Below are 23,137 nucleotides of genomic sequence, written 5' to 3'. Positions count from 1 at the left end.
AGCCAGCCCCGACTCCACCCCCTCTCCCGCTCGCCTCACGCGCCAGTGTTGCCGTTCGGGGCCGTCCAGTGGCGGGAAAGGCGCCCGGGCTGCTCCGCCAATACGTGAGGGGACGCAGCGGGTAACGCTCCCGCTCCCAGACAGAGCCCGGCCCAGGGACACCGCCGCGCCCCGTTCCAGTCTCCGGCACGTTTCCGGCGAGGAGTTCCACAGGTGACTGTGCGCCGAGCGCGGGGAAACCGCCTCTCGCTGCCCCGGCGCCTTTCGGTTGCTCACTTCCCCCTCGTCAGGCCGGGTGTGCAGACCGCTGTCGGCTCCCCCCGCCGCCTCCTCTCGAGCGTGAACCCCCCCCCCCCCGCTTTAATCTCTCCTCCCGCGGGACCCAGCTCCTCCCTTTTCTGAACCCTTCCCAGCTTCTGTGAGATGGACTCGCTAGTCAGTGTGGGCGCCCCGTGGTTTTACACAGGCAAGAAGAGTCTCCTATTCGCTATCCCTTTTCAATGGTTCCTGATACGAATGTAGCCGTGTTAGTCTGGTGCAGCCGAAACAAAATGCAGGACAATGCAGCACTTTAAAGACTAACAAGATGGTTTATTAGGTGATGAGCTTTCGTGGGCCAGACCCACTTCCTCAGATCAAACAGTGGAAGAAACTAGTCACAACCATATATACCAAAGGATACCATTAAAAAAATGAACACATATGAAAAGGACAAATCACATTTCATGTGTTCATTTTTTTTAATTGTATCCTTTGGTATATAGGGTCGTGCCTATTTTCTTCCACTATTTGATCTGAGGAAGTGGGTCTGGCCCACGAAAGCTCATCACCTAATAAACCATCTTGTTAGTCTTTAAAGTGCTCCATAGTCCTGTATTTTGTTAATGATTCCTAACATTCTGTTTGCTTTCTTGACTGCCGCTGCACACTGAGTGGATGTTTTCCGAGAACTATCCACAATGATGCCAAGATCTCTCTTGGGTAGTTGTAGCTAAATTAGTCACCATCATATTGTATATGTAGTTGGGATTATTTTTCAAATGTGCATTACTTTACATTAATCAACATTAAATTTCATTTGTCATTTTGCTGCCTAATCATTTAGTTTGCTGAGATCTTTTTGAAGCTCTTCACAGTCTGCTTTGGTCTTTTTTAGCTTATTGGCTGCATCTAGATTGGCATGTTTTTCCGGAAATGCTTTTAACAGAAAAGTTTTCCATTAAAAGCATTTGCGGAACAAAGCATCTAGATTGGCACGGACGCTTTTCCGCAAAAGCACTTTTTGCAGAAAAGCATCTGTGCCAATCTAGACGCGGTTTTGCGCAAGAAAGCCCCGATCGCCATTTTCGCCATCAGGGCTTTTTTTGCACAAAACAAATCTAGGCTGTCTACACTGGCCCTTTTGCGCAAAAGCTTTGTGCAAAAGGGACTTTTGCCTGAACGGGAGCAGAATAGTATTTCCGCAAGAAGCTCTGATTTCTTACAGTAGGAAGTCAGTGCTTTTGCAGAAATTCAAGTAGCCAGTGTAGACAGCTGGCAAGTTTTTCCGGAAAAGCGGCTGATTTTCCAGAAAAACTGGCCAGTCTAGACACAGCCTATTAAGTATAACAAGTAGGATTTATTATCCATAAATATTATTTATCATTGTAAATAATAATCATCAGGGAGAGGACAACAGCAGTGCTTCTCTCCTTTTTCATTGATAAAGAGAGCAAATCTTATGAGCTTGTACCCCTGTAAAACTTTTATACAGAGTAAGAACATATTTATTCAGAGTTTTGGTCTCATTAGAGTTGTGCTCCTGGTTGCTGTCCAGTCCCTTTATATGAGCCCTCCCAGAGCTAACTATAATCAGTGGCTGTGTTACTGTTGAGGGCTTTTACCCCAAGTCTGTCTCTTTCCTACAGAAGACCAGAACTTCTGGGCCAGCAGGACAGGCTGCTGGGGTGACCCAAAGGCCAGGTAGATAGGCTCAGTAGCATGATCAGCCTATCAAATGATCATCTCAAGGTATCACAGCTATCTTTAGAAATTGCACATTAGTACCTTTTTGTGTTTTGTCAAATGTGTAGTGAAAGTGGCTTCTTAAAAAGAACATAACTGGTTCATCATCTGAGACTGCTATAATATGAAATATATGGCTGAATGCAGATGAAATGGAGTAGGAGATGTACAATTCTCCCTCCCACCAAGGAAGTAAATTTGTGACTCGCTTTTTAAAATGAGCTTCATCATTATGGGAGCATTCTTTGGAATGCTGCCTGAAGCATGAAGGGACATACAAATGGTTAGCATAACTGGCATGTGAATACTTTGCAATACCAACTACAATTGTGCCATGCAAACACCTGTTCTGTTGCAAGTGACACTAACTAAAGAAATGTGCAGCATTATCCCCTGTAAATGTAAACAGTCTGAGCTGTTGGCTGAACAAGAAATAGTTCTAAGTAAACTGGTAGCTCTAAAGTTGTACCTTTTTGTTGCATAAGGAACAAAACAATCTACATTTGTAAGTTGCAGTTTCACAATCAAAAGATGGCACTAGAGTGCTTGTATTTGGTGAACTGAAAAATACTATCTTGTTTATCATTTTCATAGTGCAAATATTTATTACAATAAAGTGAGCACTATGCATTTTGTGTTGTGCTATAATTGACAAATGTTAAAAGGGCATCTACAAACATGTAATAAATGCCATTGGTATTTGGTGCAACAGTGCAATTAAAACAGCAATAAATCATGATCAACTGAATTAATATGGGAGTTGACTGATTAATTGACAGGCTGAGATATTGTTAAACTTGGTTCTTCTGGTGAAGTCTCTCCATCCCATGCTGATCTCGACAACCTTTCTCTCCTTGCTTGTGCTAGTGCTGATCTTTTGTTCTCCCCTGTCTGCCTGGAGAGTCAGGACTTTTCCCCAGTCCCAGCTGCACTGATGCATTCAGGCTGGATGGAATGTGGCTGCGGCATGTCAGCCTGTTTCTTTCTAGGGAGTGGGGTTGCAAGATTTTCCTCACATGCTGGACTTTCAGTTGGCTAGAATTTCTCTGCAAAATTGGACCATTATTCCTCTTCTAGTCATTAGAATACAGCAATCTACTGGCTGTCTTCGTCCAGCCCTCAGTGTTCCGCTGTCTTTCTTAGCATAGTTCTACCAGCCATTTATTGAGGTCTGCAGAATAACAGCTTACAGATCTTAGTGTCTTGGACATTACTGATAAGAAAGCTGTGAGATGTCAAATAATAACTAGTCACTTTTTCTTCAGTTCATAATTTCCTGTCTCTTCTTCATTCCTTTCCCAAAAAGGCTATTAAGGCTTTTCTGTGCTTTTCCCTTCTGCAATGCTTGTTTTCATTGTTGGTGGCACTTATGCAATTAACACTTTTAGATCCCGCTGCTGGCACTGTATGTCATAGCTTAGGGTAACTGCACCTGTATCCATCCTCACCCCTATGGTTTGGGGGGTGGAACCCACTCTGACTTCCAGCTCCCCAGCCATCATCTGTCTTAGGCAGATACCCTAGTCAGGAGAAGGAGAGATGTAGTTCCAGGCTGCACTGTTCCCTCCTGACATTGTACATTCTCTGGCAAGTCTGACTGCCTAAGCAGGTCTGCTTTGCCTGCTCAGAGGCACACTGTTAAGCTACCACATGGCTCTTTCTAATCAAACATTTACTTTTAATGTAAAAACAGTAGAGAAAACATTAAAAGAGGAAAGAGAACCAACTCACCAGAAACCTTCCCCCCCCCCCACTCCAATAAAAGCTCCTGAGGTGAACAATCCTTCAGCAACCCATCCAGAGTTCTTCTGTAGTCATAGATTCATAGCACCTTCTCAGATCAAGCATCCCCAGAAATCTTGAGTTATTGCTTTATATAGTTTTTGGACTTTGATCTTTTTCTACATCTGTTTGCATCTAATAAACAGCACACACATTTAAACTCCACCCCTTTCTTTATGCATCTTAGCACCTCATTAATTCTGATGGTCTCATCCATTTTTGATGAACCTGGTTAAAGTCACCTACCACGTGTGGCCTTTTCTTCCAAAGCTTTAAACCAAACCCATTCCTTATTTCCTTTCCCAAGCAGGTGTTTGTACTATTGTGGTTGAATCTGAGGTTTGGCTAAGTGGTTAGAGCTGCTGAATCTCTAGGCTAGCCTAAGGCCAGGTCTGCACTACACCTATGCAACTCCAGGTCTGTAAATAATGTACAGTGAGCCCTCGCTACTTCGCGGTTCGACCATCGCGGATTCACGACTTCGCGGACTTTTTTCATTACATTATGTATATACGTGAATCCGCGATGGTCGAACCGCGAAGTAGCGAGGGCTCGCTGTATACATGTTAAATATACATGTCCCTACTTCGCGGATTTTCAACTATCGCGGTCGGGTTTGGAACCTATCTACCGCGATAAACGAGGGTTCACTGTAGCTGAAGTCAATGTACGTTAAGCTGATTTTGGCACCATCTCCACAGTGGGAGGTCAATGGGTACACATGCTCCTACTGGCTTCCCTTAGTCCTTATGAGCACTGGTACTGAGCAGAGGCACCCCCAGCATTCAATTTAGTGGATCTTTAGTAGAACCGCTAATTTGAATGCCAGAAGATAGATCTGACACAATAAGTGTTGACCCTGGCCTATTGGAATGCCCGTCTCCTGGAACATTAACAGAGGAACTCTGCACTGCGCTCCAGTGAAGGTTTATTGCCTACAAACCATAAGAATCGAACATGAGTCCAGGTTATAATACAAGGGACCCTTGACAGCGAACTCACATACGTACCTGCTACTTTTAGTGAGAAGTTGTTCTGAGGAAATATAGCAAAACCAGAGATTGCCATTGTGTAGTATTCCAAGTCTGGCTCCTAAGCAGCCCTAACAGACACTAGTGCTGTCCTACAGTGTAACGGAGATGGCTGGAAAGTGCTGTTTCACGAGCAGCCAATGGGTGTGGTGCTGATGTGTTGGAAAACCAAGAAAGCTCTAGATTCCAAAGTAGTTTACTTTTCTCTTTGGAGCCATGTGAAGGATTTTACTGGGAATCAAGCTCCTACTTTCCAGGGCTGCTCTCATCCTATTCTTCTGCCAGTGCCCAAAAGTCCTTGCTGTCTGGGTAAAGTCAAATGCAGTCAAGAATGTCAGGCTGAAGAGATTTTTGTATTATATTGACTGCCCTTTGAGGCTTACTTCCTGTATGTGGCTTCTAAGGAGCTATTTAGGGCAGAGGGGTGGCAGGTTAAAAGGAATTGATTTTAAATGATTCTCTAAGGTCGCAGTACTGGAGTAGGCATTTGATTCATCTCATCCTTATGTCTGCAGATAATCCCATTAATTTCAATGAGGATGCAGGCTCAGTCCCTAGTAATTCAATACACACTACTTATCTCTAATAGTGCACATTGTTTTAGTAAATTACATTGGGGTTTGGGATTTCAGATTTGATGGTCAGAATTGTGCTTTTGGATAGCATCTGCACAGGTGCAGAATTTGACCTTTGGGGAACAGACTTCAGTTTCAGAAGAACTAACTTGCCTGTTTGTACCTCTGGTTAGATGAGTTTGGGTTCCATGGCTGCCCATCCCATTCCTATCCAACACTTCGTTTGAATGCTTCAAGGAAATCAGAACAGCACAGAATTAGGTAGGAGACTCTTGGGTTTGAAAAATGTTTTACAATGCCTATGTAAAAAATGCCAAAAGTTACCATGACTCAAGTTAAGTGACTCAAGAACGTAGACAGGATCCTCATGGATGTTTTTGCAGCATGAAGAGAAAAGAAATGGGATTAACAGACATTCCCAAAAATACTGCTAGAGAACTAGAAGACGACAGGCTGGAGGGGTGTCAGTGTTCCCATAGAATCAGAGCAGGAAGAGACCACAGGGGGCATCAAGTCCAGCCCCCTGCCCAAGGCAGGACCAACCCCAACTAAATCAACCCAGCCAGGGCTTTGTCAAGCTGAGACTTAAGCACCTCTAGGGATGGAGATTCCACCTCCCCCCTAGGGAACCCAGCCCAGTGCTTCCCCACCCTCCTAGGGAAATAGTTTTTCCTAATATCCAACTTAGACCTTTCCCATTGTAACTTGAGATCATTGCTCCTTGTTCTGCCATCCATCACTACTGAGAACAGCCTCTCTCCATCCTCTTTAGAACCTCCCTTCAGGAAGTTGCAGGCTGCTATCAAATCCCCCCTCACTCTTCTGTAGACTAAACAAACCCAAATCCCTCAGTCTCTCCTCATAGGTGATGTGCTCCAGCCCCCTCATCATTTTGGTTGCCCTCCGCTGGACCCTCTCCAATGTGTCCACATCCTTTCTATGGGGGGGGGAGGGGTCCAGAACTAGGCAATACTACAGATGTGGCCTCACCAGAGCTGAATAAAGGGGAATAATCACGTCTCTGGATCTGCTGGCAATGCTCCTTCTAATGCACCCCAATATGCCATTAGCCTTCTTGGCTACAAGGGCACACTGTTGACACATATCTAGCTTCTCATCCACTGGAATCCCCAGGTCCTTTTCTGCAGAACTGCTACTTAGCCATTCAATCCCCAGCCTGTACCAATGCTTGGGATTCTTCCGTCCCAAGTGCAGGACTCTACACTTGTCCTTGTTGAACCTCATCAATTTCTTTTGGCCCAATCCTCTAATCTGTCCAGGTCACTCTGGACCCTATCCCTGCCCTCCAGCGTATCTACCTCTCCCCCTAGCTTAGTGTCATCTGCAAACTTGCTGAGGGTGCAATCCATCCCCTCATCCAGGTCATTAATAAAGAACAAATCCGGCCCTATACATCCCAGGCTGTATACATAGTTTATAGCATATATGCAGCATGAAAAACCATCTCCTGCCTTATTTGGTTCACTGGAATGCAATAGATCAACTGATCTGGGAACTTGGCTCCCCTTATTAATGAATCTACTGGGTCTCAGGAGAACACGAACTTCAAGATATGCCTTGCGTTGACAATCAACCCTTTTCCAACAGATCAGTTTCAACAAACCTACTGCACTCCATGTTTATAGCTTGGGTCTGTAGAAATTAACTCTGTCCACTGAAAGTTACATTGTCTTGTTTACCAAGAACACTGGTTTCATTGAGACATGCTGCAGCTAGAGAGGTTTGCAGGGCAACAGTATAACATCTCCAAGGCAAACTCACTAAGCAGCTGTTTGGTATGAGACTTCCTTTGGCCCCTCAATGCACAACTGATCAAGTAATCACTGAGCTGTGGCAATCCTTGGACACCAGTGGTGGGCTCAGGAATGATGTGAATAGCTCACTGTTTAGCTAGTTGAGTGGATTAGTGTTCTTGGAGCATGGTGGTGCATAAAGCACAGCTAACAGATGATCAGGGTATCCAAAAGGTTTGCATTTAATCTATTAGGGCAGCGTATCCCAATTTTATTTGGCCATGGAACCCTTTTCAGCTTTTCAGAATTTCAAGGAACCCCTAGGTTTGTCAAGCAAAAAAAACAAGGCGGGAGGGGGACCCACCAGTGCATGAAAATCACATTCCTTCCCCAAGATCCCACCCCTTCCTTGAGGCCCTATCCTCTCCATCACTTGCTATCGCCAGCCCTTATACACTCACTGGGCTGAGACAGGAGGTGCAGGCTCTGGGGTGGGAATGAGGGATTTGGGTGTGGGAAGGGGTGAGAAGTGCAAGCTCTGGGAGGATGCAGGAGGGGGCACCAGGCTGGGGAAATGTTGGGCTCAGGTGGAGGGTTGGGGTGCTGAGCAAGCCACAGGCTTGTGGATGTGAGGGTGCAGGAGTTTGGGTTGGATATGAGAGAGGCTCAGGGCTAGGAGGTTGAGAGTACGATGGGCTCAGGACACAGATTTGTGATGTGTGGATGGTGCAGGAGTGTTGTGGCAGAAGATTGAGGATGTGGGGGTGCAGGAGTTGGGGGATTTAAGAGGCTCAGGAGAGGGGGTTTCAGTGTATGATGGGGTCAGGTGGTACAGAAGTGTTATGATGCTGCAGTGAGGGGGGTTTGGCTCAGCTTCATTTTGAAATAAAATGTCAAAAAAGGTTTTAGCATTGTCTTTGAGAGGGGCGGGGAACCTGTTTTGAGTCAGGGGTCACTGACCCACCAAAGTCAGTTGGGACCACACAAGTGAGAGAAAAAAAACCCTCCAGAACCCCCAAGCCTCACTAATGTGGTCCCAACTGTGCTGGTGGGGGCAGGGTGCTGCTGGGTGGTGGGGACAGGGTACTTGTGGGGGTCTGGATGGGGCAGGGGACAGGGGCAGCTGGGACCAGTACCTAGCAATGCTGCAACACCTCTGGGTTCCAGGAAGTGTGCCACTGCACTTCTCCTCCCCAAACAGCAGGGGCTGGTGCATCCCAGCAACTTACTTCTGTGATGCCATCCTGCTCGGGGGGAGGGTGCAGGGAGTCCCAGGGCAGAGCTGCTCCTTGCACAGTTGGAGCTGTGCAGCCCCAGGTCTCCTGACCTCCCACTCCCCCACCGTGCAGAAAGGCCACAGAACTAAGTGGCCGGGGGCCACAGCCCCAGCTGTTCAGGCAGCACATGCTGGCTCCTTTGGGAAGTGCTTCCCTCCCTGCTGTGGGTCACACTTGTCCGGCACCCTCCCCCCCCAGTGTGCCTGCTGGGGGCAACTGTTCCCCACTGCCCCTGCATCACAAAGGAGGAACAGGAAACAAGTGCACCGTTTCTTTAAGTTGGCTAGCAAACTCTCTCTTTCAGAGAGGGCAGGGGAGTGCTGGCTCCTCCTGGAACCCCAGGGTTCTGCAGAGCACTAATGGGGAAACACTGTATTAGGGGGATCATCTTGAAAGGTTCTGTGAAAAAAATTGACTGTCCTCAAACAGGAGGGAGCTTGGTAACAGGCAACGAAGACTTTCATCTTGAGGATACCACTTCAAACCTGGCCTAAGGCAGCAAAGTAAAACATTTTTGAACTATAAAATAAGTAGCCAGATTTTGTGTCTCGACACTTGTTTGGTGTGCAACTCAGCTGTATAGCTATTTAGTAAAATTGTTTGTTAAAACATTAAGCTGAGTTAGAAAGTTTCACTCTGGACATCTATGGGTGAATCCTTTCAATTCACAATTAAAAATAAAAACAAATAAAAACCTGCAGACTCTTTTTTTATTAAATTCTCCCATTTCATCTGTACAGAAAAAAAGCACATTATGTTCAGAATCTCAGGAACATCTCAAAATTACACAGCATGGACATGTAAAAAACAAGAAACAGCGAGGATTTTATACACAGAAAGGAAAACAATTTACAAAGAGTCTTGTTAATGTTACGTTAAAAAAGGACTAAGTTCAAACAGTTTTTGCTGTACAGTCTATGTTTTCTTGCTTGGCTCTGTTTTGTACACTGTACGTGGGGAGGCTAACAATGTTATTCGTTGCATATTATTTGGAGACCCTTCCCCCATGCAGATGCTCAAGTGTCTCCCTTTATACAAACAAAACATCTTTTCCAGGCTCTTTGTGCTCGCATTTCAGTGACTGATGCTGGAACACAGAGCTTTTGCTTTCAGAGAGTTACAAAATCAAAATAGTTAAGTTTTGGATAAGGCTGTTTCTGCTCAATAAAGGTGGCAGGATACTGCTCCCCCATCCTTGTAGGCAGGCCCTACAGGTAACACTCTGCAGCGTACATAAGCTGAAGCCCAACAATGTGAGACAAGCAGCTGTACCAATTTACCAGATTGAGATCTTGGCTGTACTTGTCCTCTCCCTTCCACTGAGGCTTCACTGAGAATTGAGCATACACCATGATGGGGACTCAACACATGGGCTCATCATTAGGCTTAAAACCTGGGCTGGCCCCTCTCACCCTCAGAAGCTGGAAAGCAACAATACCTGTCTGGGAGCTGCTCTGCTCCATGAGGGGATTGTAATAAAACCTCACTGGCACAGTGAAATCAGTTTATAAATCTATACAGAAATATTTTAAATAGAAAGGAAAAAATGAGTTGGTCAGGCATGATCTCATCACACTGAATTCAACATTCACTTTGAAAACTCAAAACGCTGTCAAAAATTCAAAGGATGCCATTCCTTCTCAACTAAATAGCTTTGAGTTAACAGAAATCACCTTCCCCTGAATGTGATAAACCAGAGCTCACCACTTCTGGGCAAACTGCCAGCACATTTCCTCAGCTTCCCCTTCACCCCACAGCAAAGAAAAGCGCCTTCAATGCTAACTAGAAAGTGCTGCCCTCCAGAGTAGACAGCTCACCTTCCACTGGGCAGGCTGCAAGAGTGCCACTCAGGGCTAAGATGGTCAGGTTTGTATGGATCTTGCAGAGAATTATTCTAACATCTTATTCTAAAAGCCAGGGGAGTCTTTCAGTCCTTCTGCAGCAGCAAAGGGGAGGGACAGGTTTGAGTGAAGCATTAGAAGGAATGCTGCTCCAATTCACATCCTTAACTGCAGCTATCTGCACTTGAAAAACGATTTTCTGGGAGGCAAGAGTCAGGGCCAGACCTATCAAAAGGCAACAAGACAAATCAAAGTCTTGGATCTGACCCATTCGTAAACAATAAATAAGGCTATTTTGTTACAAGAACGGGCAAGTAGCCACCACCTGGTTAGCCAGAGTGAAGTACTGAGAAGAATGTGCTACACAAGTCTTCCCTTCCCTTTAGTCATGTTCTCTTGCCTGAGGACAGCAAGATCTGAATGTATCAGTAGGCAACTGAGCAATCCTTACTAGGAGTTATTTCCTCCTTTGGCTACTTCAGTCAAGCCATTCCCAAGAGTATCAGCACTCCAATACTAGCACAAAGACAGCCTAGCCCATGGATGAGCAGCAGCCTCCCTTAACTGAGGGGTGATGGTCAAGTCCAGACTGGAGGGGAACAACAAACTTTAGGACTAAAAGTAAAGAAGTGGCAAGGAGCCCTTGGATCTAGAAGCCACCTTCTGCCACATGCCATTTGGAGAGATTACTTCCAAGTATTACTAATGTTTTCATTGAATCAAAGTAAAAGTGCCCTTAAAGTCACGAAAGCAGCGGTGCATTTTTACAGTAGTGTAGTTCTCTGTACTCCCAGCAATAGGGAATGTCCATCTACTTTGGGCATTTACTGATACAGCCAGCGAGTGGCTCGTCAGATACCCAAAGGGTAGATCCTAAGCAATCAGGATATATTTGGAACAAGACTAGTTATTTTGTTGTGTTTTTCTGGAGGCTTCTTTAGGTCCAAGGTCTTTCCATGCTAGGGTGGCATTTCTAATGCAGGGTACTGGAATATTTCTAGTCACCCTGACTTTCTTTGCCAGTGTCATTGTGTTTAGCAAACCAATAGGTTGAGGGGTGGGGGCTCATTTTTAGGGCGGTAACTTGGGCATAAATCTTAATGATTATGAAATGGCTAAAAGTGACAGCCAGTGACAGTGTTCTCTGCCCAGCCTTCACCATGTCAATTCCCTGCGAGAGATGGGGCTCCCTCCATTCTATTGTAGCCCCTGCAACAGGACATTTGGGCCTGCACACTACTGCACTTCTGAGCACACTGTTACAGAAGGCAAGCTCCAGATACACGGTTCAGGTCTCACTAGCCTCCCTCCACTCCTCCCCTTTACATGCAGGTGCTCCGTTGTCCACTGACATCTGAACTAAGTTCCCAGGTGACATTCTGACAGCACAAACCATGCAGACAGCAAATGCTTAATGCAATACCCAGAAAATGCAGCTGCTGGGAGTTTGGTTTGTGAAGGCTTCAGCAAAAGACACACCTGGCCTGGAGGAAGGTGTCCGCATGGCACAGCTGCAGGGATGAGGACTGCAGTTGGTTGAGACAATACTGTATTCAAACAGAGCACCAACATGGAGATTGGCTGGAAGGGACTCAAGAAGAGACTCTGTATTCCACAGAACAAGCCTGCTCTCCTCTGGCCGATGTTTGCTCTTTACCCTCGGGGGCTCTGTTCTTACCTCTACGCTGCACTACACAGCTAACTTGTCTTTTGCCTTTAATGTTTCCTCCTGCATCACTGTTCTGCTCTCTGCTGCAATGGAAAATGCAGGAAATCAAGTCTCTCCAAGCCCTAACCTGCTCCAATAGAGAACTTGCATTGGAAAGTAAAGCGGCTGATAAATCCACTACAATATTTTGCTACAATTGCATGTGGGATTTACTTCAAGCTGCTAGTCAAGGTATTTTACACCACTTCAGATGGGCTCTTCAAGTTCAACAGGAAACAAATATGCCCTCAAAAAATACAAAGTACCTGGACGGCAATTCAGTTTTGTCATAGCAAAATTTAGGCAACGCTAATATCGCCAACACACACTGTACATTGGGGAGAAAATATAATCTTGTTTCCTTTCCTCCTGCACTTTGAATTCACCCCATCTGCCGGACTTGGCTGCCTATTTATTGAAATGACACTTCCAGTGAGAGGTGAAACCATGTGCTTTTGCAACTACACCACACACTCATTTGTGTGCCACCCAACACCCTTTTTAAGCTTTGTGCAAGTGATGTGATCTGCCATTGCCTTTACTGGCCCTCAGCTTCACTCATGCAGAATCAGTAAAACCACACAAGTAGCACTGAGTGGGGAAGGAATTTAGACTCCATTTCTGTTCCAAGGATGACTTAACATGTTGCCTGATTGGAAACCTACAGCACACCAAGCAAGATGGCAGTTCTCTTCTGTGAAACTGGCTCCACTGCTTGGCTTCTCATCTCCTGTCCAGTCTTGACAGTCCCTTGGTTAAACTCCAGACACCACCACCAGTTGTCTTTCCTGTGACCTTTTCTAATTCATTTTCATCGTACTAACCCTGGGCCTCTGAGTCTATCTTCCGTCTTCAAAGTGGCCTGGTGCAGAGACATGTTACCAAAAACCTCAACTTTTCACCTCCCCTCTATCATTTTGTAAGGGTAGCAAAAGCAATCACAGTATTTTCAGAGATCAGTTTGTCTATGCAGCATAACTAGAATCAGCTGGTCCACATTCAGAAATGCCCCCATCTTGTATCAGATCAATGTCTAACACTGGAAACTTCAGAAGTTACCCAAGCAGTGCAATAAGAGGGAACAGGAAAAGAAAGTTATGGATCAAGCATTAGCCTAGCTGGAGAGTGTTAGGCACATGATGTATACTCTAGCACACCAAGGAGAACACATCTAAAAGGTTAATAAAATATATATATCTCTATCTTACTGTACATGCCGACTCTCGTGCAGTCACTGCCCCACTTGAACCACACACTCAACCTGTCCACCCTAGGTCCCAGCCACGGAGTGGCCTGGAGGAATCTCCTCCATGCCTTGGGGAACACAGAAGATGGTAAGAAGTTACCACAGCTAGAAGTGTTTCTACAAAAGACCTCCCTAGAGCTGGGAAATTGGGCTGGGAATCAAGTTCGGGAAATGTTATTAGAGCCCACATGTGCACATCAGTGGGTGACAAAGCTATTCCCCTCAAAAGGTGAACATGTCTGTCCTCCACCTCGCACTACCAACATGTCTCCAGTTCTCTCCTGCCCCACAGTGAGGGCCAGCATTCTGACCTACATCCCCAGATGCCAAATTCCATCTATAGCAACCAGGGTTTCACAGGTTTGAAACTTTTTTAGTCTGTTTTTAATGCTGTAACTCAAGCAATTAAGAGTTGGAGAGGCCAATGATGAATCACCACACTAACCCATAAACAATCCTTCTATTGAAACAAACATTGGTAATTCAAGTCCCATTCAACATCACTGGGCAACATGGAACGTTGCTAATGTATCATCATGACCTTCTTTGAATAGCTAATTAAGGGAGGTCTTAGCTTGGCAACAGGGCAGTAATAAAGGAGTGACAAAATTCAACTGCATTGCCTTTGATGAATCAGGGTCTGTAAGTTGCAGCTGTCACATTACACTGACTGGTTCTTCAACGCTTAACCTCCACACCCTTTCCCTAACCAAAGGATATGCTCTACAGCTCAAATGGCAAATCAGACCACTGGCATTTGCGATCCTGCCAGTATTTTGTTTTATCCAGTGAGTAGTGGAGGAAAACAGGGGAATCGGAGGGCATCGTCTCCTCAGGCCAAAGCCCCAGTCTCAAAAACTGGCCATTCAGAGGCAAACTCCACTGATGGACATCCCCTGAAGGTGCTTGGGATAGCAGGAGCAAGATGTACGAAACAAGGCCAACTGCGGTGAGTGATGCAATTTACCCTCTAATTTCCTACCTCAATACGAACATATCCCAGTAAGGAACACTGCCTCACTCCTGCTGTGATTGGTATGTATGTATTTTTCTTCCTTTAAAAATTTACTTACAAACTGCTTGAGCTGCAGGTCATGTCAGTCTGATTTGGTGAAGGCAGTTCCAACAAGACAATAAAGAGACTCATCTACAGGCAGGTAACAGGAGTCCGCTAACAAGGGGGAACAAAAGCTGCTGGCTGGCCTGCCAGTGTTGCACACCAACTCTTTCATAGGATGATGAAGATGCCATGGACGAGATCCAAGATGGGACAACTGAGCCGACACCTGCTGCTGTTCTAATTCTTTTTTATTCTCCTCACAGGAGGGGTTGGGTGGGTTGATTATACAGAGGACGACTGTACAAACTGGGCGCTGGGCAGGCATGACTTCAGCAGGCAATCCAGGCTCTACCTGTTCTTGAGCTCTCGTGTCACCCGTTTGGTGATGCGTCCGCACATGAGGCCAATCAGGAAGAGTACACAGATGCCGCCTGCGATAACGGACAGGATGTAGTTCTTGGACGGAGAAGTCATCACTTGCATAGCAAGATCAGAAAAGCCTTCTGCTGGGGCGACCTAGGAATGAGGAGGAAAATATAATTAACATGACCTCAGTTTCCACCTCAGCCTTTGTAGCGAAGCCATGAAGCCCTTTAGAACAATGCTATTTTACGACTGGGTATATTCCCTGCTTGCCTCCTGTAAGCATCGAGTGTGCTCTTTTTATAACAATTTCCCTGGGACACAATTATCTCACATGTGAGCTGGGACATATCAATAGGCATGCAGGAGATGGACTCTGTCCACCAGGACACAAAGCTGTAAAGCTCCAACTTGCCCAAAGGCATCCCAGCTCCTGCCATAGCTCTCTCCAGCATCCTGCCTTTCCATTCACATCAGTTCCTCTCACTGCTTCCTCCGTTGGCACCCTTTGCCCTGTGTGTGAGCTTGCCGCAGGCGCGCAGAACAGTTCTGAGTTCAGTGTTACTAGGCAAGTAACAGATGCTGAAGAAGGGGTTGTATAAGTGTCCTTCTTTCCCTTTTATTGAATTAAGGTCCCAACTTTGTTCTGGGCTTGGCATGCATGGGCATTCAAATGCCACTGAACACATACAACACACGATACACTATCTAGGCAAAGCAAGATTAGCATGGAACAAAGCAGCAGCTTGAATGCTACATTATGTCCTGAGCCCTGGTTTGCGTTTAACTATCTGTGATCTGAAAGAACTGTCCTTCCCAACTGCTCTGCTTGACAATCATGAGAGCGGATCACATCCCTCCTCTCACCACGCAGGACTGAGGCACATCTGCTCAGACGCTGTCTCATGACCACAGCCTCTTGCCAATTCCTTCACAAGACACTAAGTCGAAATCACACGAACCACATCTCAGTCTCCTAACCCAGGGTTCCCAAACTGTAGGCCACGGCACAGCCCCAGGTGGTTTGCAGATGCAACTGCATTCTCCACTCAAGCTCTTAGTGAATCTTAACTCCAGTGACTCCTGTCATGTCAGTAAAATCTACATTACACAAGTGCAGTGTTTTGAGCTCTGTGTGGGACAGAGCCCAAAAGACACTATTAAACAAGTTGCAACATGTCAAGTTTAATTCTCATGAGCACAGCGGTGTGTTTCGGCCCACCATTTAAAAAAGCAGTCTTTCAGTCTGACACAAGTCGATTTATTTTAAAGAAAAAGAGAAGTGTGCACTGGTGGCCAAGCTGATGAAAGCCCCAGATCACCTATAGCTACACAAAAATGAGCCAGCCACAAAAATAAAGTGGTAAATAAATATAACCCATACTTGAAATCTGGATTCTCCTTTATCAGGGTGGATGAGTACACGTTGCCTCACTGTGTCAATTATTTTTATATGCAATATTTTATTCTTTTCTAATTAGTAGAGAGGAGGATTAGGTCTTCACTTACACAGCTCAAATTCAGATTTTACACTAAAAACTGAAAGCAAAATGTGTTCAAAGTTGGACAGTTTTGTTTTAAAATCAAACAGTGCGTACAATTTTGTTCACATGGTTATGTTGCCTGTTCAGTTTTATATGCTGTACCGTTATACATTGCTTGAAAACAACATTTTGCTCTCAACTTTTTTTAAAGTGCAGTTTTACTTGGTTTCAAAGATCTTCAAGTATTTGAGTGCATGTTACTAGGGATTTCTATCATTACTGTTGATAGACATTATGGTAACTATTTACATTAAAATGAAAAACATTTACATTGTTTACAGTGCTATACTGAAGCTATAGGTAATTAATTTAATATATTTTTCCTTAAAAACTATTAATAAGGGGCCACAGTGCCTACTGCAGCTGCACAAGTGGGCCTCAGGGAAAAAGTTTGGGAACCCCATGTCCTAACAGACATTGCCAAAAACCAGAGCTCCCCTTACACCCTCACCTTTGCAGCATAGCTCCACATTTCAATTCGATCATTAAGGCGTTTCTTACATTCAGGCTGTAACCTCACACGCTTGTCTTCCAAAGCTTCCATTAGGCAAGACATTTCTGCAAAATGGAGACGCGGTATCAACACACACACACACACACGAACTGGCCCCAGGGACAGGGCAGTGCAGTCCAGTTCCTTGGAACATGGTGGAGAGAGAGCCAAAGTTGTATAGATAAGCCACCCATCAAATGTCCTTGGGCCCAGTGCTGGGAATGTAATTTAAGATTGGTTTGGAAGGAAACCTCTATGTAACCCTCACAGCTAGCCGCCCAGCCAGGTCTCACCTCAGCTATTTAAGTGGCAAGGAATGCTGACCAATGGAGCCGGATCAAAAGGTTAATGTTAAATATTCTAGAGTTAAGCTCAGCTGAGATGCCAGAATATTTTATGATTCACAGACCAGCTCGCTAAAATAATTTGAAGAATGCTAAATCTTGTGCACCTTCTCCAAGAACTAGTGTAACACAAGACAAACTGTCAGGTATCCCATCTGGGCCAGACAGTGACGTATGTGGAAAAGCAGTTCACCCCCAGGATTGTCAGGTCCGTCCTTGTAGAGAAGAAATGTGAGGAAGCATTGAAGATACCCGCAATGCTTTCAGTGTCAATGCAGCAGCACATTTTTAACCTACTGCTGATTCTATAGCAGAAATTAACATTGTTGTAAGAAAAATGGCATAATAATTTCAACCAACATTAGAAAGAACAAAAGTAGTTTAACATTTACTAGGCAATGCAAGGAGAGAATTCCAAGCTAAGAAGCCATCCAGAGAGAGGAAGGACACCATAGGACATACAAATCTAAATTCCTAATTTACTAGCCAGGATGACTGGAAGCAATACTACTCTAAGAGGACCTCAAGTCGCCCCAGGAGGATCCCAGTTTTCGATCCCTCTGGGAGGTGGGAGATCTCACACAGTATGACATGCCAACACTTACGACGTCCTCTTCCGGGCGGGATGGCTGCACAGTGGTGTTTGATGTCTAGGGCACAGGCTGTGTGAAGGACTGGGTCAACAAATATGTCTGCTTTGCTCTCTTTCAGCATGTTGAGCACCTCCTGAAGAAAAAAAGATTAGTCCAGGGACACATTAAAGGAGGGAGAAGAAAGCCACACAAATCGCATCAGTGAATTGCTTTTAGAGTTACCTCAGACTCTTAAACAAGAGCTTAGAGGACAATGCTGCTAGATGGATCAGCCTAGTTCAATTCATTAAACACACATGCTGATTTGCAGCACGAAGTCAAATAATTTAGCTTGACTAACAGGTCAGATTTGTGGGGTAGTTTACAAAGCTCCTTGCAGGATCCAGTGCCAATGTGTGCTCAAGAGACCTCAGGTTGAAGTAAGAGTGGGCTGCGGATCAGCCTAGAGGCACAATGGGTATGCATGCACAGCCAGGACTGGCATAGGGAGCCAAGATTCCCTGGCAAGCATATGTCAGAGCCCGGACTGAAATGGTAGAGGATGCTGCAGGCCAGGAGCAAGATACACTAGCTCAGCTGTGCATAGTCCTGGATTCACGCAGTTCCAAGCCCTGGTCTGTGCTACATAATGAGCCGTGTTCCCATGTTGGAAGCTTAGTGAGTTACTGCGCTTTGAGAGGCACCCTTTTCTTACCTTTTTACACATCTCAGCTTTAATTTTGAGCAGGTTAACTTTCAGGCACTCCTCCACCTGCCCAGTCTGTTCTTGCGCTGCTGCTTCCTCTGCACACAACCTGGAGATCTGGGGAGGGAAAATCCCTATTTCAACATGAATGAAATAGTGTAGGACGCAGGCTGCTTTCACGGTGTTAGCAGGCTGCCACATTAGTGCAGTATCACATGCAATGGCTAGGGAGTGCACCCTGAGCTGCATCACCCTCCCTCCGGCATTTGCACCCTGGAACTCCTGATGTAAAAGAAGCTGTACACAGACCAATACAGTACTGATTTCAGAATTCACCACTTTACAATCTGTGCCATGGAAATAACAGAAACACAACAGCTTTTGGTTTAGAGAGACCAGAGAATAAGCCATCAAATCTCTGTTTAACCAGTGTCACCCTGGTACAGAGTGCGAAGCATAACACCAACCATATGCACCTGTTTTTGTGAAATCTCAAATTACACATAACAGACCAGGCAAGTCACATGTTAATAGTCAAACATTGGCCATGTGTGCTGGGTTTTTCCACAGCTGAAGGTGCTCTGAGTACTCAAAGTAACCAAATCTCTCAATATTTGTTGCCTGCCTACTTGGCTTGGAATTTCCATTGACTATTCGATTAGTTGATAAGGCTGCTTCCACTTTGAAATGTAGCAAGAGCCCACTGGAAGATTGAAACACCACGTGGAGCCTGGGGCCAGCAGGGGACTTTAAGTCCCTTGCTAGCCCCAGGCACTCTGCAATGCTTCCGCTTTGAAATGTACAAGAATCTCAGCAGGGATTCTTGCACATTTCAAATGTGGAACACTGCTGCTGTGCTCCTGCCCCCTCCCATGGAGCCCGGGGGGGGGGGGGGGGGGGGGGGCGGGGGCATGATTGGATTTTAACCCAGCTCCCCCCAGCACCTTCCCCCCCTTGCTGCCTCTTTCTGATAGAGGCAGCAAGGGAGGGGAGAGTAATTAGCTGACTAATGTGTTGACTATCCGATAAGCTTTTGCTTATCAGATAGCCGACTAGTTGATGAATCGCTTACATTCCTATCCATAACCCCACACTTTTTAACCGTTTCTCTAAAGCTGAGCTTTTTTCTTTTTCCAGAGGGAGGCGATCAGTAGCCCAGCAGCTACAAGCAGAGAAGAGATTAATTCTCATTTTCTCTTGTGTAACCTTTTCAGCTGGTCAGCCCAAGAGGATACCAACGGATCATTTGGTAATAAATATTCAATCATTTGTGACATCTGGTTCTGACTTGTGCCCCAATAGTCTCCAACTACACACAGTGGATAAAATCTTCTCTACCAAAGTATTTCCAACATTCGTGCCCATACAACCTGTTTTTTAACCCAACAGGTGTGAAGTACCATTGAAACAGTATGTTAGAAATGTATCGCACTTTACTTTGGAAAAGGACCTCAGCATTATTATAAAGTTCATTGCTCAGGGTAATCTGCCTCCCCAGATTCTTCTCAGCATGTCACATGTGGACTTTTAGGAAAGTTAGCCACAAAAATTGATAATAAATTAGTAAAACTTGTGTTCCTGATTGATCAGACACCATCACTCCTACTAACAGCAGCTTTCTGTAGAAAAAGCTATTCTAGAACATTGGGAAACAACGCCCAACTTGAAAGTACTGATGCCACAGGCAAGTCGCACTAGTTAGTTTTGATCGCTAAATAAGTTAGAAAAAAGCTTCTTCAGTAAATAGCTGTTCAGGTGTATGCATTCCATAATTGTCAGTCTTTAAAGCCCTCTTGTTTGGAATTTGAATTCAGACCTGGATAGTTTGCAATGGATGTCGCTGGCAAAGGAAAAGAACTTCTCTGCAGTTTTAGCTAAAACCCATAGGGTTACTCTATGTGTATACATGTCTGCAGAGCATGATTTTTCTTAACAGCCTATGGCAGCTTAATGTTTACACTGACAATTTTCTTGTTCACTGACAATGCAGCAATAGAGCTGCATTTAAGGGCAAACCTATTTGTCAGATTTTGCAGGAACTGCTGGAGAAGGCACAGCGAGAAATATTTGCAGTGTCCTGAAACAGAACGTTGGTTAATTCATTCTTGTTTAAAGAAACCAACAAAGATGTATCTCTTCTCAAAAATACTCTTGCTTGGTTTGCAAATCCATAGAGAAATGGACTTTGATTTTGTGGTATAGTAAGAAGAGCGCTGCTGCTGTCCAAATGCGTTGTACACGGACGACTTCACAAAAACAAAGTTACTCCCACAGCACGGTAACACTGGGTATGTCTACACTAGCCCCCTAGTTCGAAGTAGGGAGGCTAATGTAGGCATTCGAAGTTGCAAATCAAGCCCGGGATTTAAATATCCCACTGTTGATTTGCATCTTCCCGGCCAGTTGCCATTTTTGAAATTTACAAGTCCAGACTAACTGCTGGAGTCTACACATGGCAGGGACCCGGTAGTTCGAAATAAAGCCCTAATTCGAACTACCTGTTATTTCTCCTGGAATGAGGTTTAACAGGTAGTTCGAACTAGGGCTTTATTTCAAACTACCGGATCCCTGCCACGTGTAGATGCAGGCAGTTAGTCCGGACTTGTAAATTTCAAAGATGGCGACTGGCCAGGAAGATGCAAATCAAGTGCAGGATATTTAAATCCCGGGCTTCATTTGCAACTTCGAATGCCTACATTAACCTCCCTAGTTTGAACTGGGGGGCTAGTGTGGACATACCCACTGAGATGTGCTGTCCCTATGTGCCGTTTTGCCATGTGCTCCATGAGCCTGAGACCAGAAGATTTTTTGTTAGCAGTATCCACTGGTCTGTGCCCTATTCTTCATGCTCCCCCACCCAGGGCATAAGGAGAGATGCAGACCCATTACTCCTCCACAGCAAATATCTTAAGGAGGCAACTCAGGGTGGGTGTTGGACTGCACACAGGGATCAAATCCCCTTGAAGAACTCCAGCTACTACTCAGTGTAAGTCAACTCTTTTATTCCTCAAGGGAGGATTCCTTTGTGTATTCCACTGGCGGGGAGTCACGAGCAATGTGCACTGAGGTGGGGAAAGGGGGGGAGGGAGGGTAGTGAAGGGCAGCTTTGATAACACAGATGTCCATTGCTGAAGCCTGCACCAGGGCATAACATCTTGCAAACACACATGCCAAGCTCTGCATTGCTGCCCTACTTATCTTAAAATGAGGGAGGCTTTGCAGGGAAGCCACAGAGGTTACCTGGCCTAGCTGAGCAGGACCCCTCCCCCCTGCAGGGCTGGGATTGCAATCACTTGATAGCAAAGCAGGATGCAGCCCAAAATCCATTTAGAAAGTCTGCAAAGAGACAGCTTCTCTTATATATCCAGCGGAGACAAAAACATTTAGGAGAACGAAATGAGTGCGAAAGTCTCCTTGCAACTGTACTCTATGGAAGGCCATAGGGAAAGTCTGCTATCAAGGCTGCCAATTCTCCCATGCAGAACCGCCAGCACAAGGCGGGCTCACATTTAGGGAACTCTCATTTTATTTAAAGAGGCCTGTGGCAATTACAGCTTACTTGCTTACTCTTCACAGGGAAAATACCCATCTAATAACTACGAGTCGGCAGCTCCACTCTCACTAAGGAGGGCATACCTGACAAGCAGTTACAACAAGGAGAGGTCAATGAGCAGCTTAAGAGTGACCTCGAGATGCTGTGCTAAGTCTGTGGAGGATTACTGGACGGTCTGATCTGAAGGCCATGTGAGCAGACACTATTCCTGGATCCAACACAAGAGCAGTGAACTTAAAGGCTGGAGTGCATAGTGGAGGGGAAGGGAGAAGACAGGGGGGCGTGCTGCCAGTTCAGAACTTTCCATCTCCAACAAGGGAGGGTGGTTGCAAGGAGTTTGGCCTCTGCGGGCACTGAAGAAAGCGAGGTGAGCAGAAGGTGCTGTGCAACGGATCCCTAAGGATCCACACACTCACCCATTAAGACATCTACAGTCCAGCTAACTCAGTTCCTGGCTCCCCTAGCCAGCAGCGCCCCTCCCAGGCATAGAAACATGCCCATTTCCTTCCCAGGGCACACAGGTTCCTTCCACGCTCTTCTGCCAACTGGCCCATTCACAACGATCACCCTGCTGACTTACTGCCTACTCCTGTTCTGAGATGCCCAGGTCAGAGAGGCAGGAGCGGAGGAATCAAACATGGCCCAACCTCCGCTCTGGTGTGGAATACGCCATTCCGGAGCCACAGCTTACACGGACGTGGAAATGACAAAACATTTCCTCTACTGCGCTTCACTCATGACTGAGGGGAACTCCAGAGGCACCATTAATGTGTCTGCTTTTCAGAAGTCATGATGAGGATTTGTACTTCAGTGTCCATGTGCATGCCAGAGGCAAAGCCTGACCGAGAAATGCCAACGGTGCCGAAGAACACAGGTCCTTGGTGCTAGGTGCACTCTGCAGCCAGGCAGCCTGGGATTAGCTAGGTGCAGGTCCACTGCCTTGCCAAAGAGGGCAGAGAGTGCGAAGCTGCTGAGGAGCATTTTCACCTGAGCTATAGGACAGAGCGCCCACGGCCCTTACCTCATCAGAACAGTGCATCTGCAGTTGGGGATCTAGCCGGTAATCAAGGGCCGATTCCTGGATTATCACTCGGATCTGATCCTCACAGTCTGGAGACAGACGCTATGGAGAGGAGAAAGGCAGCAATTAGTCCACCAAGTAATAAGCTTGATGTCTGCATGTCAGCTCTCTTGGCACCTTAACGACTGGGTTAAATGGAAAGTCTAAGAAGCAATTAAAGAGAAATTGTGAGTACAAAGCCCGTATCCACTGGTGCACGTGCG

At 45.7% G+C, this 23,137-nt stretch overlaps 1 protein-coding gene and 1 long non-coding RNA gene across 5 annotated transcripts in view; one reads left to right on the top strand and one right to left on the bottom strand.

Annotated features, from left to right (window-relative positions):
- The first annotated feature begins 9 nt into the window (after positions 1–9).
- On the top strand, positions 10–22,876 carry LOC142831133 (uncharacterized). 3 transcript variants are annotated; one of them, XR_012906786.1, is made up of 3 exons: positions 10–213; positions 1,908–5,653; positions 19,438–20,742. It is a non-coding gene; the product is annotated as an uncharacterized LOC142831133 (long non-coding RNA). The 3 variants fall into 3 exon arrangements; XR_012906788.1 differs by having other exon boundaries at positions 12–213; positions 5,566–5,653; positions 19,438–20,743; XR_012906787.1 differs by lacking the exon at positions 10–213 and adding an exon at positions 21,877–22,876 and having other exon boundaries at positions 1,299–5,653; positions 19,438–19,549.
- The window catches only part of GLG1 (golgi glycoprotein 1), a 121,539-nt gene continuing 107,517 nt past the window's right edge, over positions 9,116–23,137 (bottom strand). For both annotated transcript variants that reach the window (XM_075940659.1, XM_075940661.1), the window contains exons 22-26: positions 22,875–22,976; positions 18,310–18,417; positions 17,628–17,748; positions 16,637–16,743; positions 9,116–14,794 (exon numbers count right to left, since the gene is read on the bottom strand). In XM_075940659.1, coding sequence (XP_075796774.1) covers positions 14,627–14,794; positions 16,637–16,743; positions 17,628–17,748; positions 18,310–18,417; positions 22,875–22,976 — 606 coding nt within the window. In that variant the 3' untranslated portion in view covers positions 9,116–14,626. The remainder of the gene's footprint in view (positions 14,795–16,636; positions 16,744–17,627; positions 17,749–18,309; positions 18,418–22,874; positions 22,977–23,137) is intronic.

The sequence above is a fragment of the Pelodiscus sinensis genome, chromosome 12 (genome assembly GCF_049634645.1).
Source record: "Pelodiscus sinensis isolate JC-2024 chromosome 12, ASM4963464v1, whole genome shotgun sequence".
Classification (NCBI taxonomy): Eukaryota; Metazoa; Chordata; order Testudines; family Trionychidae; genus Pelodiscus; species Pelodiscus sinensis.
The sequence above is the reverse complement of the archived record's forward strand: the minus strand, read 5'-3'. Positions and strand labels throughout refer to the sequence as shown.